Source organism: Adiantum capillus-veneris, chromosome 17, assembly GCF_014529385.1.
Source record: "Adiantum capillus-veneris isolate H3 chromosome 17, ASM1452938v2, whole genome shotgun sequence".
Classification (NCBI taxonomy): domain Eukaryota; kingdom Viridiplantae; phylum Streptophyta; class Polypodiopsida; order Polypodiales; family Pteridaceae; genus Adiantum; species Adiantum capillus-veneris.
This window is the reverse complement of record NC_140947.1, coordinates 92,618,705-92,637,630: the sequence shown is the minus strand read 5'-3', so window position 1 is coordinate 92,637,630 and position 18,926 is coordinate 92,618,705. Positions and strand designations below refer to the sequence as shown.

General features: G+C 46.4%; 1 protein-coding gene across 1 annotated transcript in view; it reads left to right on the top strand.

The window, feature by feature from the left end:
- LOC147437714 (WD-40 repeat family protein / beige-like protein) overlaps positions 1 to 18,926 on the top strand; it is a 168,731-nt gene that overhangs the window by 32,168 nt on the left and 117,637 nt on the right. The window contains exons 5-8 of the mRNA XM_086486596.1: positions 299 to 1,099; positions 1,182 to 1,316; positions 1,670 to 1,774; positions 1,858 to 1,983. Of these exons, the coding sequence (XP_086342722.1) occupies positions 299 to 1,099; positions 1,182 to 1,316; positions 1,670 to 1,774; positions 1,858 to 1,983 (1,167 nt within the window). The remainder of the gene's footprint in view (positions 1 to 298; positions 1,100 to 1,181; positions 1,317 to 1,669; positions 1,775 to 1,857; positions 1,984 to 18,926) is intronic.

Below are 18,926 nucleotides of genomic sequence, written 5' to 3'. Positions count from 1 at the left end.
TGCCTTCTGGTTTGCTTCTATGATCATTGTTTGCTTCTGTTATGATCATTGTTAAGTTCAACGGGGAGGAAGTGAATGAATTGCACAATTCCTTGATGTGCCTTTGCGTATAATGCTTAGTTATTCTAAAGTTGTGCCTTTACAATATGCTGCTTAGGGTTACATTCTTTCATGCATTTAAACTCATGAACGAAGAGCATGTTTTTCTCTAGTTGTTTGCTTTCATGGTCTGGATTATGTAAGTTCTTCTGCGTAGGCGTAGGACTGACTGCAATGAAATTTTCTTCCCCCGTTCCAGGTCGCTCGGATTCTGTGCCTTTTTTACAGATTAGTCGTCCAGCCAAATACTTCACGAGCAGCTGTTTTTGCAGAAAATTTTGTTCGTTTTGGTGGCATTGAAATGCTCCTTACGCTTCTGCAACGAGAAAATGAAGCTGGAGAAACTCCCTATTACATGCAGTACTTGGAAAGAGAGAAGGCTGAGGTGGGGTTAAAGCATGAGAAGTCTTGGGAAACTGATGAGGTGGTGACTGAAATTGGTGAGAACAGGCATCTGCAAGAGACAGGTCAAATTGACAGGTCAGGTACTGTAGTCAATGTACTTGGTAGTGTCAGAGCTGACAGCCTGGATGTTGCAGGTGTTTCTAAGGAGTGTATTTTAGGATCTGAAAGTTCGTCTTCGATTGGATCTGAGAATATTTCAAAAACAGAGTCTTCGGATACAGGGAATCGAACTTCAGGCTTATTAACAACCAGAAATATAGGAGGAATAGGCTTGTCAATTACCTCTGACAGCGCAAAAAATAATTTTCGAAATATTGACAGAGGAGATGGTATAGTGGTCGGCATTATAGGTCTCCTAGGTGCCTTAATATCAGGAGGGCATTTGAGACACTCAGCAATTCCATCTGTTTCGTGGCCAGCAAGTGGCTCATTGACGCTGTCTGCATCAAACCTAGCAGAGCATGGATTGAGTTCAAACATTGATGGGAGTGTATGGTTATTATATGCTTTACAAAAAGCTTTTCAAGCAGCACCAAAAAGGCTTCTCACTGACAGAGTCTATGAGGCTCTCTTGGCAGCAGTGATTAGATCAGAGGTGATGCAGATTCTCTCCAAACTCCATCTTTAAAATTTTATCCCCAGTTCCTAGCTTGCTAAACTTGTGTTTTTGCTTTCAGGCAGGCTCATTATCATCTGAAGACAGTGTGAATTTTTATGACTCATTTCACAGTTTTGACCACACACACCTTCTTGCTGTGCTTTTACGAGCTCTGCCTCATGGATCAAAACCTTTGCAAATCAGAGCTTTGCAAGTTTGTGCTCCATTTACTCTTTGTCTTGCTTTTATGTAGAAAATTTGCAGTTTTAATTGCCCGTCTCTTCAAATCAAGAACGTTATTTACTGTTATCAAACTCTGAAATTGTTGGTAGCATTTTGTATGTATATTCAGGATCATAGATGCTGTCTTTGTTGTCCTGATGCTCGTTTGTGATTCTTTCTGGTTGGTAACTTATAGATGCAAATACGCAACAGTTTCTATGATCCACATTGTAATGTTTAACATGCACATGCTTTAATTAATACTTCTTCACTAAACTCGGCATTGTTATATACTGATGAGATGATTATTGGTGATAGCTAATCGGTGGAGCTTGCAAAATGCAGGATATTCTCTTTCTTGCTTGCACTCATTCAGAAAACCGGATAATTTTGACGGCAATGCCCGAATGGCCTGAATGGTTGCTTGAGATACTGATTTCGAATTATGAGGTGACCTTTCTTTTCTCGTTTTTTGCTTGAAATTGTTTCCCTTTCTTTTCAAACATGGAATTTATGTCTCTCTTATCAAAAAGCATGTGAAGGTAGGCTCATCAAAGTTGCCAGAAGTCACCGGAATTTTTGGGGAAATTGAAGATCTTGTGTACAATTTTTTGATGATAATGCTTGAACACTCTCTACGCCAGAAGGATGGATGGAAGGTATTGTGCTCAACTCCTGTACTGATAATGAGATCTTTTTGGCCTACTTAAAGAAACTTATTTTCGCTTAGCCAAGATTCAAAATTTTGACAGCAAAAACGTTATTGGCGAAACAGAATTCTTTATGAAGGAGAGTGAAAATTTTTGTATTGGTGAAAGAATCTATAGAATAGAGAGCACTTATCTCTTGCATGTTTGCTTGGAGCGTTTCCTGTTGTGAGCTGCATCTCCTTTTGGTGAAGTAATCTCGATTGCTTTGTGTTGTCTTGTTGCCCCATTATAGGTGTCTGCCAGGAATGGGAGTCTGCTCCTGTGGCTTGATTATGTTCCCTTACTTTCACTACTTTAGCTATTTTCTCTTTTCACATGGTGGCAGTACCCTGGCCCCTCATATTGAGTTTCAGTGACCTTTTTGTCAAGGTAGACAAAATGGAAACCTGCTTCTACCTTTTGGCTTCTTCAAACTTTGATCTTTGCCCCTGAGGTGGAGGACGATTATTATTTTTGGATGGCTCCCTCTTCTCTTTAGAATTAGGAGTGGGGAAGAGTCAGGTTGCTTGAATGGTTTCTTACTAAGTTGCAATCGTTTAAGAGATGATATTGCTCTCTCTAATTGAAACAAGCTTTGGGGATACGTTTGGCTTGCGGGCCTGAAAGCTTATACCCTCATCCCTTTGAATGAGAATCTTCTCATGAAAATTGTTGTTGGTGCCTAGGTTTCAACTCCATAAGCACTTGAGGAAGTGGTGTTGAACAGGGCATCGGGGGTTTGTAGGTGATGCATTCACTTGAGTTCTTCAAAGCTTGATATACAAGTTTTGATCCTGCAACAATAACCTTTCAATTACTCAACAACGAAACATTAACATTGTCACTAGGTTTGCCTTTTGCAAGACCAAATGATTGTATGAAGGTTATACATCCACCTCCTCAAAATCATCATGTTCACATGAAAACTTCCGCTTAGTGTTACTTTCTATGGGCGGTAATGAGACTTGTGCCTATGGGCGGTAATGAGACTTGTGAAACTGCTGGTGGCTTGAACAAAGCTCGAAGCTCAACGTCAATCGTTTGGTCAACCTGTGAAACTTGCGCAGCCACTTGACCTTGATTGGAGTAGCTCAACCTCCACCATTCTGTCAACCTTGTTTGTGATGTAGAAGTGTCACCCTGCTTACAACAAAGAATGGTGGCAATGAAGGGTCCACATGAAATGAAGCTCAGCCCATTGCCAATACCAAGGGGAGAAACTGAGCGACTTTCCTAGACAAAGTGATGAGATTATGCTTGAGGGGAGCTTGTCAAGGCAACGTGGTGTGCCTCATTGCAAGAGATGAGGGCCACAGCCACACAAGCCATAGACCAAGGCTTAAACAAGTGTTTTGTTGTAGCAGTAAAGATGCTTAGGTTGGCAAATTAAAATCATCAACCTACTAAAGCAAGATGCTCATTCTTGTGGTTATTGCGGAGTTGTGTTGGATCATGAATTGACTAGAATTTTGTGCTGCACAAGTTGCGAGGGAGATGAGTATGAATCTCTCCGCTAGTTTGGGTGCAGTTGAGTGAGAGTGTGTGGTGTTACCATACTCACCTCCCTCGCAACTTGTGCAAATGTATGATGTAGAGTGAGGTTGACGTAGGGCCAGTCGTACGACCACTGTTGTGCATGCTACGATGACCTTGAACCAACCTGTAGACTAGGAAACCCTAGGGTATGTAGTGCCGCCATTGTAAGGCTGTTCACAGGCTTGGGTGTCCATACAAATGCACTACAGTAGTCACTGGTTAGGACCCTGCATAATCCTCTTTTCATAAATGATTTTTCAAGGTGCTGTCAGTTGTTCAAGCTGTCTTTCCGACATCTGATGCTAACGATGACTTGTGGTTAGGGCAGATGGGTTTGTGGTTGGGGTCATCCAGTGGTCGGAATCATGGAGTCTGGTGTGTGCGAGCATGTGCTTACCTAACCTAACTACTTTCTTTGAAGAAATATGATGTGGCACTTGTTTTACGAGATTCTTGTGACTACTTCCTGAGGTGGGCTTTTGGGCATACACACGGTTGCATGAATTGTTGACTAGCAATTCAATTTGTGGTGCGCACAGCGGCACATGTCTCAGTGGAAATACGGCTGTATGGACGTTTTGTGATGATGTGGCAATTGAATGGAAGTCGGGTTATCCAACTCACAGGGGATGGATTTGTGATTCGACCCAGCTATATGGAGACATCTCTATCTCATGGGTTATTGTGTGCCATTGATGAGATACGGACAACTCCACACCAGCTTGAGATTGAGATTGGTAGATTCAGAGGGATACCAGCAGCTAGCATGATATTCCGCCTATGCCATACAAAGCTAGAGATGGAGATGCATTATATATGTGAGTGCACAATGTATTACTAGATACAGGGTCGCATCCACTGTCTGTTCAGAGAGGTCTTCGAACCCTTCCCCAAAGTCATGAGCTATCAGGACTAGAGATGTCTTGGACTGTATCTACTTGAGCTACACAGACAAAGAGAGAGTTTATTGAGGAGATCTAGAGAGAGACAATCCCAGAGACAGATTACTGATCTCTTCACACTAGACACTGGACAGATAGAGGAGCAACCACCATTGCAAAGCTCAGCTCATACTCACACCCGCGGTAGTCTCATTGACCGAGCATTGGAGCTAGGGATGTTAATGTAGGATTTCATTTCATCTGTCTGGGGAGATCGAGATGACCACGAATGAGGAGGGGAGCCACGCAGCACCGACGGAGATTGCGGCAGAGGATCCACAGGATTCTAGCACGACACCCAGAGTGTCGATCAGGATAGGCTTCATGCTACTGCTATATTGTATCATGGTGACACTTATCCCCACTTTGTACCTTTGTGGCATTATACCATTGCTCAACATACCAACCACCCATAGAAGTCGGTAGCACTCCTATCTCAGTTTTTAGTTTGTAGTTTTCTTTGTTTGTACCCAGACTTGGTACTAGACTCACCATTGTAATCAGTTTGGTCTCATAGGTTATTTTGGCCTTTTGTAGACGTTAATATAGTCATGGTATTTAATACGACCGCACAGTGGATCAGGAGGTCAGCGCCAACATTCACATACGGCCAGGAGACAGTGGAGTATAGAGATGCTTACACCTACCTTGGAGTGGTTTTTAGTGGACCAGCATTTTCATTGAGAAGAGCAGCAGAGACTAGATTGACCAGAGCCCACGCACCATTGGGTAGATTGGAGAGGATGTGTTCACATGTTCAGTTTCAGGAGCCTCGGACGAAGCTCTGGCTCTTTGACACCCTGGTGGCTTCTGCATTGCTCTATGGAGCTGAGATTTGGGGACCTTAATTGGACCATCATGGGAGGACAGGTCGCACTTATGGATGGGGGGACATGGAGAAGCCACTAGTCTCTATGATCTCACGGCTCATTAGAGCCAAGGCTTCAGTACCACGTGCCATTATACGAGCAGAGCTAGCTGCCCCCCCGCTAGTGGTTGAGGCGCTCACCAGATCTGTCTCCTTCATACACCGCATTTGGGAACTTTCCCGAAACAGATATGCCCGCCTTGCACTTGAGTCCTCTCGACAGTTAGCCATGCAGGGAGATACAACATGCTGGTATGGGGAGATGACATCATGGTTTCAGGCACATGGGTTCAGCATAGACACACTGCCCCCCTTCCAGTACTCACTGGATGCACACTCTCTGACTCTCACACAATCCGAGATCACCAGGCTCATCCGCCAGGACCTGACTCAGCTAGACATCAGGAGAACATGGATACAGCTAGCACAGGAGTTGGGCACAAAGATGGCTTTCTACAGAGAGCATCTTCTCCAGCTTACGGAGGACGGTTTTGTGATGAGACCTAGATACATGGACACCCACTTGTCTCATGGGATACGGTGTGCTATTGGCCAGCTACGCACATCTTCACACCAGCTGTGGATCGAGACTGTGAGATACAGCAGAGTACCAGTAGAGGCCACGACATGCCTCCTATGTGACCTTGAGCCTGAGACAGAGTTGCACTACACATGTCACTGCCCCGTCTACTACGAGATACGTGGCCGCTTCCACTGCTTGTTCAGAGAGGGCTTCGGACCACTCTCTAGAGTCATGCGATACGAGGATCAGAGATGCTTGGGTCTGTTTTTGCTCGAGCTGCGCAGACACAGAGAGAGCCTGATGAGAGGAGGGGCCAGCCAGTCTCAGAGACGGATCACAGACTTCTTTAGAGCAGACACTGGACACCCCGAGGAGCTACTACCATAGGAGAGCTCGCCGCCTCACACCGGAGGCACACTGATCAACCGAGCGACCGAGCTAGGGAGATCCAGACGCCCACGATTGCGGAGGACTACACAGCATCAACGGAGGTTTCATTAGAGGATTCGGATCACTTTGGCCCGACATGCACGACGCCCGGTCAGGCTATTGACCATGGAGGAGATTGATGATATCCGCCAGCGGACCGATGCTGGATCTTTTGTGATCTGTGATTTAGCTATCCCACCTATCTGCTTAGATCACACCTAGCTGTTTCAGATTCCATAGCATTTTATTCTGTCATTTTATTTTGTCATTTTTGTTACCGACTTTGTATCAGATCCACCACATTGTAACTTTCTGGTCTCATAGGTCATTCTGGCCTTCTGAAGACGTTAATATAACATTTCATTTCATTTCTCATTTTACGCCTTTCACCTTTCACACCTATCAGCTTAGTTTAGGATTCCGCATTATTTATATTTTGTTATCCTAGTTTAATTTATTTTGTTAATCTGATTTTGTATCAGATACACTGCATTGTAACTTTCTAGTCTCATAGGTCACTTTGTCCTTTTAAAGACGTTAATATAACATTTCATTTCATTTCATTTCTCTCTCTGTGTGTGTGCAGCCCTGCCCTGCCTCGCGCTCTCCTTGTAGCCCGACCCTCTAGCGCTCTCCCTCTGCAGCCCGCCCCCCTCTCGCCCCCCGCCCCCCCCGCTGCCCCGTGCGTAGAGAGAGAAAGTGGAAAAGAGAGCGTAGAGAGAGAGAGAGAGAGAGAGAGAGAGAGAGAGAGAGAGAGAAAGCGTAGAGAGAGAAAGCCTGCACGTGTAGAGAGAGAAAGCTTGCACGCGTAGAGAGAAAAAAATAAAATAAAATAAAATTGATAGCCGACTTTCTCTCTTCAAAATTCTTTTAGTTTTCCTCTCCCTCTCCTTTTGCAGCCTTCAATCATGAGGAAACAAAATGGCAAGGATGATCCTATGGAGGATGCCATTCAAAAATGCAAGGAAGAAATGAGCGAGTCCATCAACAAGATTAATTGCCACCTTCTAGGTACTATAAAGGCACTCGACGAGCGCGTGTCGGCACAGGAAAGCACGATACATACACTTGAGGATCGTGTGAAGGCGCAAGGTGAGGAAATTGCACTACTCAAGAAGGAGCTTGCAGAGGTGCGATCGCAAAATGTCCTCGAAGAGGGAGACTTCAACCCTCAGTAGTTGAAGAGCTTAACACGATCAAAGAACAAGTGCGGCCCATCAAAGGAGAGGAGCAACGAAAAGAAATGACGACCTCGTGGGTAGATGTCATCACAAAGACCCAACAAAAAGTAGAAGAGGCCGAGAAATGGATCGAGATTGTCAAGAAAGGAAAGGGCAAGGAAATAACCCCCACACAACCATCATTAACTTGACACTAGAAGAGGAGCAAAGGAGACGTGTACGGGCCTTACCTGTAAGGATATGTGGCCTCAAAGACCAAGATAATGTGGATGAAGAGGTGAAAGAACTCATGACTCTGGTGGGGGGTTAATGAGCAGACGCGTATGAGGGCTTGGAGAGTGGGCAATAAGAAAAGTGGGAGCAAGGGGGAAACCTCGAAGGAAAGGGCACTCATCCTCCGTTTCCCCTCCATAGAAGCGAAGAGACCGACTCTAAAGAAGACATGCATCTTTCTTGGAGATGACGTCACCCTCTCGCAGATTGCTCATATGCAAGAGGTAATGCCGGAAATAGAGCAGCAAGGGAAAAAGGGAGGATTGCTTTTTACCGGGATGGAAGGGTGGTGATATTGGAGCGACGCTCCGCATGACGGTGCAAGACCTATGGGACCACACTAAAGATGGCAGCCTGGAATTGTGATGGGTCACTCCGTCTTGATGTAGAGGATAGTTTCATTGGGAGAGACATCATTTTCTATTCTGAGACACATCAAGCCCCTCGGCAATCCACGCCACAGGTGAGAGGATATAGATGGGAGACAGCTTGCAGACAGGAGACCAGATCGGAGCATCGAGGACGGGGCTTAGGGGGAGTGGCAGTTCTATTCAGGGAGGAGTTGCAGCCATTGATATATATAGCGCGCAGGGATGAGCAGGCTAGGTACATGTGGGTGAGGTTAAGGGCAGAGACAGGCAGATACCTCTACATTGCTATTTGTTACTTTCCTCCTAGTACGTCAGTATATGCATCACCTAGATGACAATCCCCCTTTGCTATTTTGGATAATGACATATGGGAGTTTTCCAAGGATGGCGACATTATCATACTAGGGGACTTCAATGCTAGGACTGCCCATCACCAGACAATATTGTATGATACTTCCGAGGAGATGCTTAGGGAACTGGACGTTAGAGAGATGGGCCTATCCAGTCTATCACTGGATAAGGAGTACACTGAGTATGGCAGATACTTGATAGATATGGGAACTGCACATAGATTGGCCATTTTGAATGGCCTACAAAGATTTTTTAGCTGCAGGTTTTACATGCTTTCCACATCGACATGGTGCTAGTACAGTGGATTATGTTATGGCCAGCAAGGTCTCATTCCATTCTTTTAAGATTTCATGGTGGGCACTAGGCCAGTTGGAGTAGCAGTTGATCATGCTATCTTGTCTTTCACTCTTATGTTTCAGTTTAGCAAAGCTCCATTAGGAGAGGTCCCCACACACACTCGGTATACCTTCGTGAGGGAGACGGATTTTGTGTATATGGATGAGATATACAGGCAGCTATGCACTCAGGAGCCGGGACGACCCACTAGATGAACTTACTCAGATATTGACAGAGACGCTCCATAATGCAGCATCAGAGGCATACCCCCATAGCCAGCCTACACGGAGACGATATGGCAGCATGCCCCAGAACAGTTGGTATGATGAAGAGTGTAGAGAGACGAGGATCAAATTACAGAGGGAAGTGCTCATGTCGTATTACCACACATAGACATTCATAGATTATCTTTCGCCGCCTAGTGCGACGAAAGAAAATGGCTTATATATCTCAGCTAGAACGGGATCTGTACCAGCTATTTATGAGTCAAGACTCAGGCGAAGCATGGAGGCTATTTCATGAGCATTCACCACCACCAGCCGTCACCTCCACAGAGACATGGGGGAAATATGCCACATCTCTCTACACAGCATCATGGCAGCCACCTTTGCTGGATCCACTAGAGACATGCCTTGAGACATGTACTTTCTTTATTGCCGAGAGGGTAAGGAAAGCCATTGACAGGATGAAGACAGGGAGAGCACATGATCATGATGGTCTGGTAGCAGATCACTTCATCCATGTCAGAGATATTATGCTTGCAGAGCTCGTTGCTATGATGTTTAATCGAGCCATGTATGAAGGCTTTCCTAAGACTTGGAGTATGTCTACGATTGTGCCTATTTTGAAGTCAGGAGATCCCATGATTCCTGGGAATTATCGCACCGTCATGGTTGGTCACCAGCTTTTGACACTGTGCTGAGAGCCAGACTTATACGCAGACTACAGGACATGGGTGTGCCTATAGAGCTAATATGGGGTATTTTGGCTTTATACAAGACAGTGATGGGGCGGGTGCGCACGACTGAGGGAATGTCTGACAGGGTCCACTCTACTATTGGAGTGAAGCAGGGATTCCCCCTATCTCCCACTCTTTTTGGGATATATGTGGATGAGTTTTCAGACTATGTAGAGCGTCAGGGAGACAGAGGAGCTCAGCTAGTAGGGACATGGATTCTGTTGTTACTATATGCTGATGATATTGTGTTGATTTTTGACTCTCGAGAGGGGATGCAGCGTCATTTAGATGCTTTGCACACATTTGCTCGTGACAGTGGATTGTCTATCAACCTTGGGAAAACCAAGGTTATGGTGTTCAACACCACATCACAGTGGGTCAGGAGGACTGAAACTGACCCGTGGGGGCGGTAGGCTTTGGCTTTCACCCGAAATTCTTTACTTTAGACACATACACAGAGCACTTTGCAAAAGGAACCTGCGACGGGAATTAACACTTAAGTACACACACGGCTCGGAAGCTAGAATGCCTCGAGCAGACGCTGACAACTTGTAGGCCCCAAAATTGGCGCCCCTTTCGGTATTTCTTTATACTTTGAGAGGGTACTCTACAAAGTAGAGTCCTGGGAATCCTTTACCTGTATCCAGGTAGATACCATCTAATTTGGCCAAATTTCAGCAGCATAACAGCCCCAAAACTTGCGCGAAACCAATTCCCTTGTTGGAACTCGCTTCCACTGGCATAAACCCTTTGATTTCTACCCAAAAACAGTAAATTCAGCACTGTATTTACTGGTTTTTGCTCTCTTTTCAGCCCCAAACAGTCCCCTAGCTGTCGTCTGCCAGTGGGGCACGATTCCCAATGGTTCTGGTGTCCGTATGGCTGAAAAACAGTCTATTTACAACGCATACACAGCGCTGAAAACGCACCTGTACGGTGAGGTTATGACCCTCACCGGTGCCTGCTTTGGAGTAGCAGTTAGCTACCCCTGTTCCTGCTCAAGGAGGCTCTTGCCTCAACACAAAAGCATGAACCCACACAACTGTACATCAGTCAAATGAAGAGCCCTCTTGTGGGGCATCACATAACTGCACGTAGGGGGGAGAGAGAGCAGTGTGTAGCGTGTAGGGCATCACTCCTAGCACCACACTGTACATGGGAGGGAAAGAAAGCACTCCATAGCTCTTAACCTGTGTGACTGAAGCATCCCCCTAGCATAAATCGAGCGCCCCTCTTTTGCGCTTGACCTGTAATGCATCTGTGACCAAATAGTTGCAAAAAGGGGAAGTTTTCCATGGCTGCCAAAGCCTGCGTATCGCTGAAAATGCAGCAAAACAGCCCTGCAAACACGCATGTGATGCCTTCCAATGCTGAAAATGAGCTCCTATGTCCTAGGTAAAGTCATGGGAAGCTCAAGAATGGAGAGAAATGGCTGAAAATCACAGTTATCAGCCTCCAAAACTGCTCCAAAAAGTCAGTTACGAGATCTGTTCTCCCAAACTTGGTAAATTGGCCAAAGAGTGCCACTTGGCACTCATACATGCAATTTCCCCGCATTGGGCTTCTTGCTTAAAAATCTCAACTGGTGCATCAGTTGACTTTGCAGTAGAGTAATAAAATGTTCCCCTTGTCATTCCGACGCGAACACATTTCACGACCCAAAATAGCAGTTCCCTAATTTTTAGGAGATGCTTTCGTTGGGCTCTCATTGGTCATCTGACCATCTATCCCCATTGGGACGGCACTCGAAAATGCAATGTGGCCCAACTGTCGAGTACTTTCCTTTAGTGGTCCCACCTTGACTTTGTGCCTTTATTGAGTTCACTTCCTAATATCCACCAACTTGCTAAGTGCGACGGGGGAACCTAAATGACTTTGAACTGAGGTTAGACACCCTTTTACTACTAGAATTCCAATGCCGACCAACTTCCCATCTGCGGGTGAAACTATTGTTCACATTGGCTATACAATGCCAACCATTTGCAACTTCAAAAAGAGGGTCCCAAAAATTAAACAAAAATCATCGGAAAGAAACCAATAACTAAGGTTAGCAGTTGCCGCGTCCTCATGTGACAAGGTCCGCACCCACATTTACGTATGGCCAGGAGACTGTGGAGTACACAGATGTATATATGGTGTTCAACACCACATCACAGTGGGTCAGGAGGTCAGCACCGACATTTAAGTATGGCCAGGCCTGTGGAGTACACAGATGCATATACCTATCAGTGGACTGGTGTTTTCATTGAGGAGAGCATCAGAGATTAGACTGACGAGAGCCTATGCAGCCTTGGGAGGACTGGAGAAGCTGTGTTTGTGTTCGCAGGTTCAGTTTCAGGAACCGTGAACAAAGCTTTGGCTTTTTGACACTCTAGTGACTTTAGCTATGCTCTACGGAGTTTAGGTATGGGGACCCTTAGTAGACCATCATGGGAGATCTGGCAGCAAAGATGGATGGAGATATATGGAGAGGCCTTTGGTCTATATGATCGCTCGGATGATTCGGGCTAAGGCCTCAGTGCCGCATGAGATTATCCGAGCCGAGCTAGCTGCCCCCCCCTCGTGGTTGAGGCATTGACTAGATCAATATCCTTTATACATAGTTTATGGGACCTCCCCAGAGACAGATATGCTTGGCTTGCCCTAAAGTTATCTCGACAACTAGCGCTACAAGGCGATACAACATGCTGGTATGGACAGGTGACAACGAGGTTGTAGTCACATGGGTTCAGCATGGATAGATTGCCTCCGTTTCAATACTCCCTGGATGCACCTTCCCTGTCTCTCACATGGACAGAGATCACCAGACTCATACGCCAGGATCTGATTCAGCTAGATACCAGGAGCACATGGATACAGCTGACACAGGAGCTGGGCAAAGAGATGGCCTTCTACAAAGAGCATCTTCTCCAACTCACGGGGGATGGTTTTGTGACTAGGCCTGCATACATGGATACGCACTTATCTCATGGGATACGATGCGCTATTGGGCAAATACGCACATCCTCACATCAGCTCCAGATTGAGATTGGCCGATTTCGAGGGGTATCAGTAGGGGCCAGGATATGTCACCTATGTCGCTTAGAGCCATAGACAAAGTTGCACTACACATGGCATTGTCCAACGTACTATGAGATACGAGGCCGCTTCCACTCTGTTCAAAGAGGGTTTTGGACCATTTTCTAGAGTCATGAGATACGAGGATCAGAGATGTCTCGTATTGTTCCTCTCAGAGACAGATCGCAGATTTCTTTACACTAGCCAGGGGAGAGCCAGAGCCGCAGTCATCACAACAGATCTCAGAGCCCACCCACACTAGAGGTGCGTTGATTGATCGAGTCATTGAGCTAGGCAGATCCAGACGGTGAGGGGTCTCCCACCACCGACGAAGCTGCATCAGAAGATCCAGATCACTCTAGCTCGACAGGCAAGACGCCCAACTAGAGTACTGACCATGGAGGATGTTGATAAGATTTGACAGCTACCGATGAGAGACTTCATTTGAACCCCCCCCTCTATCTCGTTTCAGTTCTGGATCAGCTTCAGATTCATTTCCTTAGTGTTTTAGTCTTAGATCTTTGTACTTTTCGTACTCAAACATGGTATCAGATTCACCAATTGCAACTTCTTGGTCTCATAGGTCATTTTGGCCTTTCAAAGTTGTTAATATAACATTTCATTTCATTTCATCTCTCTCTCTCTCTCTCTCTCTCTCTCTCTCTCTCTCTCTCTCTCTCTTTGCCCTTGCAACCGCCTCCCTTGCACTCTACAGCCCCGCCCCCCCTCGCGCTACCCCTGCAACGTCCCTCCCCCCCCCCCCCCCCCCCCCCCTCGCGCTCCCTCTCTCTCTCTCTCTCTCTCTCTCTCTCTCTCTCTCTCTCTCTCTCTCTCTCTCTCTCTCTCTCTCTCTCTCTCTCTCTCTCTCACGCTGCCCTTGCAACCGCCTCCCTCGCGTTGCCTGTACAGCCCCGCGAGCTCCCCCTTGCAGCCCCGTCCCCCCTTTGCGCTCTACTGCCTCCTGCCCAGCCCCCCCCCGACCCCACCCGTAAACCCCTCTCCGCATGTTTTTAAAAAAATCGCAGGTTTTTCAGTTATTGCAGAATTTCAGAAAATTGTAGAATTGGCAAAAATTGAATAAAGTGGGCTTTTGTTGTAATTTGCAGAAATTGTAGAAAATGTACGCCATGTATGCTTAATGTGGGAGAACATGTATGTATATTGTAGAAGCGCTTGTGCGTGTAGGTCTCCTTCCGCTGCAAAATTCCCTCTTGTTTTTTAGCAACGACCAAACGTGAGGAAGCAGAATGATAAACCCGACCCCTTAGAAGATGCAGTCCAACAGTGCAAAGAAAAAATGGCCGAAACCATTAACGAGATCGACCGCCACCTATTATGGACAATAAAAATGCTCGAAGATCGCGTTTTGGCCCAAGAAAGCAAGATCACTGCAATGGGAGATCGTGTGACGGCCCAAGACGAAGAGATTGCGTCACTCAAGAAGGCGCTCGCTGAGACACGATCACGAAACACACTTGAAGAGGGAGAATTGCAACCCTTTGTAATAGAAAAACTCAACACAATCAAAGCAAGTGCGAGCCATCAAAGACGGGGAAGAGCAGCATAAAGAAATGACGACTTCTTGGGTGGACGTTATTACAAAGACTTAACAGAAAGCAGATGAGACTGAGTAATGGATTTAGGTTGCCAAGAAAGGGAAAAGTAAGGAAACAACATCCACACCCACCATTATCAACCTGACACTAGAAGAGGAGCAAAGAAGACGTGTACGCTCTCTACATGTGAGAGTTTGCGGGCTTAAAGACAAAGATAATGTAGACGAAGAGGTAAAAGAACTCACGGCTCTGATGGGGGTTCATGAGCCGATGCACTTAAGAGCTTGGAGTGTGGGCAACAAGAAAAATGAGAGCAAGGGGGAAACCTCGAAAGAAAGGGCACTCATCCTTCGTTTTTCCTCTATGGAAGTGAAGGACTTTTTGAAGAAGAGACCAACTCTTAAGAAGACGGGCATCTTTCTCGGGGATGACCTTACCGTCTCATAGGTCGCCCATATGTAGGAGGTAATGCCAGAGATTATAACGGCAAGGACAAAAGGTAAGATTGCTTTTTATCGAGATGGAAGAGTGGTGATATTGGAAACACGGTCCATATGACGGTGTGAGGCCTGTGGGACCACATTCAAAGTTGCTACCTAGAATTGTAATGGATCTATGCATCTTGATGTGGGTGCTTTTGAGGAGAGTTTTACTGGGAGAGGCATCATCTTCTACTTTGAGACACATTCGGCCCCTGGGCAGTCTATGCCTCACATTAGTGGGTACAGATGGAGACAGCCTGTAGACAGGAGACACGATTATAGCACAGAGGGCGGGGCTTAGGAGAAGTGGCAGTGTTATCCAGGGAGGAGTTGCAGCCATTGATACACATAGCTCGCAGGGATGAGCAAGCTAGGTAAATGTGGGTGAGATTGAGAGTAGAGACTGACAACTATCTTTACATTGCTAGTTGCTACTTTCCCCCGAATACGTCAGTATATGCACCACCCAGAGGACAGTCCCCCTTCTCTATTTTGGATGATGACATATGGAAATTCTCTAGAGATGGTGACATTATCATTCTAGGGGACTTCAATGCTAGGACTGCCCATGACAGCATTTTATGATACTTCAGAGGAGATGCTGAAAGAGTTGGATGTTGCAGAGACAGGCCTCTCTAAACTATCACAAGATGGAGAACATACTGAGTATGGACGGCACTTAATAGACATGGGGATTATACATGGATTGGCCATCTTGAATGGCCTACAGAGATTTCCCGCTGCGGGAGGTTTCACATGCTTTCCACACAGATATGGAGCCAACACAGTGGATTATGTCATGACACAACGGAGCCTCATCTCTAGTATCCAGGATCTCATAGTTGGGCCCAGACCTGTTGGGGCGACAGTGGATCATGCTATTGTGTCGTTGACCATCTCTTTCCAGTTCAATGTAGCACACAGTCCACGGGTAGCAACCCCTACTTGCTACACCTTCACTCGGGAGACGGATTCTGTATCCATAGACGGGATCTAAGACGCCTATGCATTGAGGAGCAAGGTCAACCTCTGGAGGAGGTTACTACTATACTGACACAAACATTACATGATGCAGCAGCAGAGGCATACCCACACACCCAGCCTAAGCAGAGACGTCGTTCTGGGAGCATGCCTCAGAATAGGTGGTATGATCATTGATGAGGAATGCTGCCAGACTAGAGCTAGACTTCAGAGGGAAGTGTTTTTGGGACATCACTCACAGACAGTCACAGATTGACTTCTGACGCCTAGTGCGGCGAAAGAAGAGAGCATCATCTCTATATATAGTTTTTGGACAGCCGCCCCTTCCTGACCCCCCCGATCCATGCCCACACACATACACTTTTTTCACCGTTGAGATGGTGAAGAAGGACATTGACAGGATGAGGACTCGGAGAGCATATGATCATGATGGCGTGGGGGCTGAGCATTTCATGCATGCCAGAGATCTACTAGCAGAGCTTCTAGCAGTATATTTAACCGTGCCATGTGAGGGCCTGCTTGATACTTGGAGCCTATCTACAATTGTACCTATCTTCAAATCAGGAGACCCTATGGAGCCTGGGAATTATTGAACTATCATGATTGGACACACATTGGCACGGTTGTACGCATCCATTTTTGAGCAGCAGCTCAGTAGATGGGCAGAGAGAGAGAAAATGCGTGCAGCTGGGCAGGCAGGGTTGAGGAGAGGTTTTTCTACTCTTGACCATATCTTTACACTTAGGGAGATGGATCTATTGTAGCTTTGTGGATTTCCGCAAAGCATTTGCAGAGTACCCAGAGCTAGATTAATGCGTAGATTACAGGAGATGGGAGTACCCATGGAGCTCATTTGGGGGATCATGGCATTGTACAGATCAGTTATAGGGCATGTACGCACCTTAGAGGGTCTATCTACATCGATTGACTCCACTATTGGGGTGAAGCAGGGCTACCCGCTCTCTCCTACTCTATTTGGTATGTATGTGGAGGAGGTTTCTGACTACATTGAGAGAGATGGTGATAGAGGTGTACTACTGGCAGGGACATGCATTCCGCTATTATTATATGCTGATGATATTGTGTTGATCTCCGACTCTCCGGAGGGGATACAACGTCACTTGGATGCTTTGCATAGGTTTGCTCATGAAAGTGGTTTATCTGTCAACCTTGGTAAAACCAAGGTCATGGTATTAAATACCACCCCACAGTGGATCAAGAGGTCAGCGCCCGGATTCACATACGGCCAGGAGACAGTGGAATATACAGATGCTTACACTTACCTTGGAGTGGTTTTTAGTGGACCAGCTTTTCATTGAGGAGAGCAGCAGAGATGAGAATGACCAGAGCCCATTCGACATTGGGTAGATTGGAGAGGATGTGTACACATGTTCAGTTTCAGGAGCCTCGTATGAAGCTCTGGCTCTTTGACACTTTGGTGGCTTCTGCATTGCTCTATGGAGCTGAGATATGGGGGCCTTCATTGGATCATCACGGGAGGACAGGTCGCACTGATGGATGAGGGGGCATGGAGAAGCCTCTGGTCTCTGTGATCTCGCGGCTCATTAGAGGCAAGGCTTGAGTACCACGTGCCATTATCCGAGCAGAGCTAGCTGCCCCCCCACTAGTGGTTGAGGCGCCCACAAGATCCGTCTCCTTCATACACCACATGTGGGAACTTCCCAGAGACATATGCTTGCCTTGCACTTGAGGCCTCTCAAGAATTAGCCATGTAGGGAGATACAACATGTTGGTATGGGGAGATGACATCATGGTTCCAGGCGCATGGGTTCAGTATAGACAGATTGCCCCTCTCCCAGTACGCATTGGATGCACCCTCTCTAACTCTTACACGGTCCGAGATCACCAGGCTCATCCGCCAGGACCTGACTCAGCTAGCACCAGGAGGACATGGATACAGTCAGCTCCGGAGGAGGACATGGATACAGTCAGCACAGGAGCTGGGCATGAAGATGTCTTTCTACAGAGAGCATCTTCTCCAACTTATGGCAGACGATTTTGTGACGAGGCCCAAATACATGGACACCGAGTTGTCTCATGGGATACGATGTGCTATTGGCTAGATACGCACATCTTCACACCGGCTGCGGATCGAGACTGGGAGATACAACGGAGTACCAGTAGAGGCCAGGACATGCCCCTTGTGTGACATGGAGCGTGAGACAAAGTTAAACTACACATGCTACTGCCCCGTTTACTACGAGATACGAGGCCCCTTCCACTGCTTGTTTAGAGAGGGCTTTGGACCACTCTCCAAAGTCATGAGGTACGAGGATCAGAGATGCTTGGGTTGCAACCCTCGGTAATAGAAGAACTTAACACAATCAACGAGCAAGTGCGAGCCATCAAAGAGGGGGAAGAGCAACATAAAGAAATGACGACCTCTTGGGTGGACGTTATCACAAAGACTCAATAGAAAGGAGATGAGGCCGAGAAATGGATTAAGGTTGTCAAGAAGCGGAAAAGTAAGGAAACAACATCCACACCCTGTATTATCAACCTGACACTAGAAGAGGAGCAAAGAAGACGTGTACGCTCTCTACATGTGAGAATTTGCGGCCTAAAAGACAAGGATAATGTAGACGAAGAGGTAAAAGAACTCATGGCTTTGGGAGTTCATGAGCCGATGCACTCAAGAGCTTGGAGAATGGGCAACAAGAAAATTGGACAAGGGGGAAACCTCGAAAGAAAGGGCACTTATCCTTCGTTTTCCCTCCATGGAAGCGAAGAAGGACTTTTTGAAGAAGAGACCAACTCTTAAGAAGACGGGCATCTTTCTTGGGGATGACCTTACTCTCTCAGAGGTAGCCCATATGCAAGAGGTAATGCCAGAGATTAAAGTGGCAAAGGAAAAAGGTAAGATTGCTTTTTACCGAGACGGAAGAGTGGTGATATTGGAGCCACGCTCCACATGACGGTGCTACCTGGAATTGTAATGGATCTATGCGTCTTGATGTGGGTGCTTTTGAAGAGAGTTTTAGTAGGAGAGACATCATTTTCTACTTTGAGACACATCACGCCCCTGGGCAGTCTATGCCTCACATTAGTG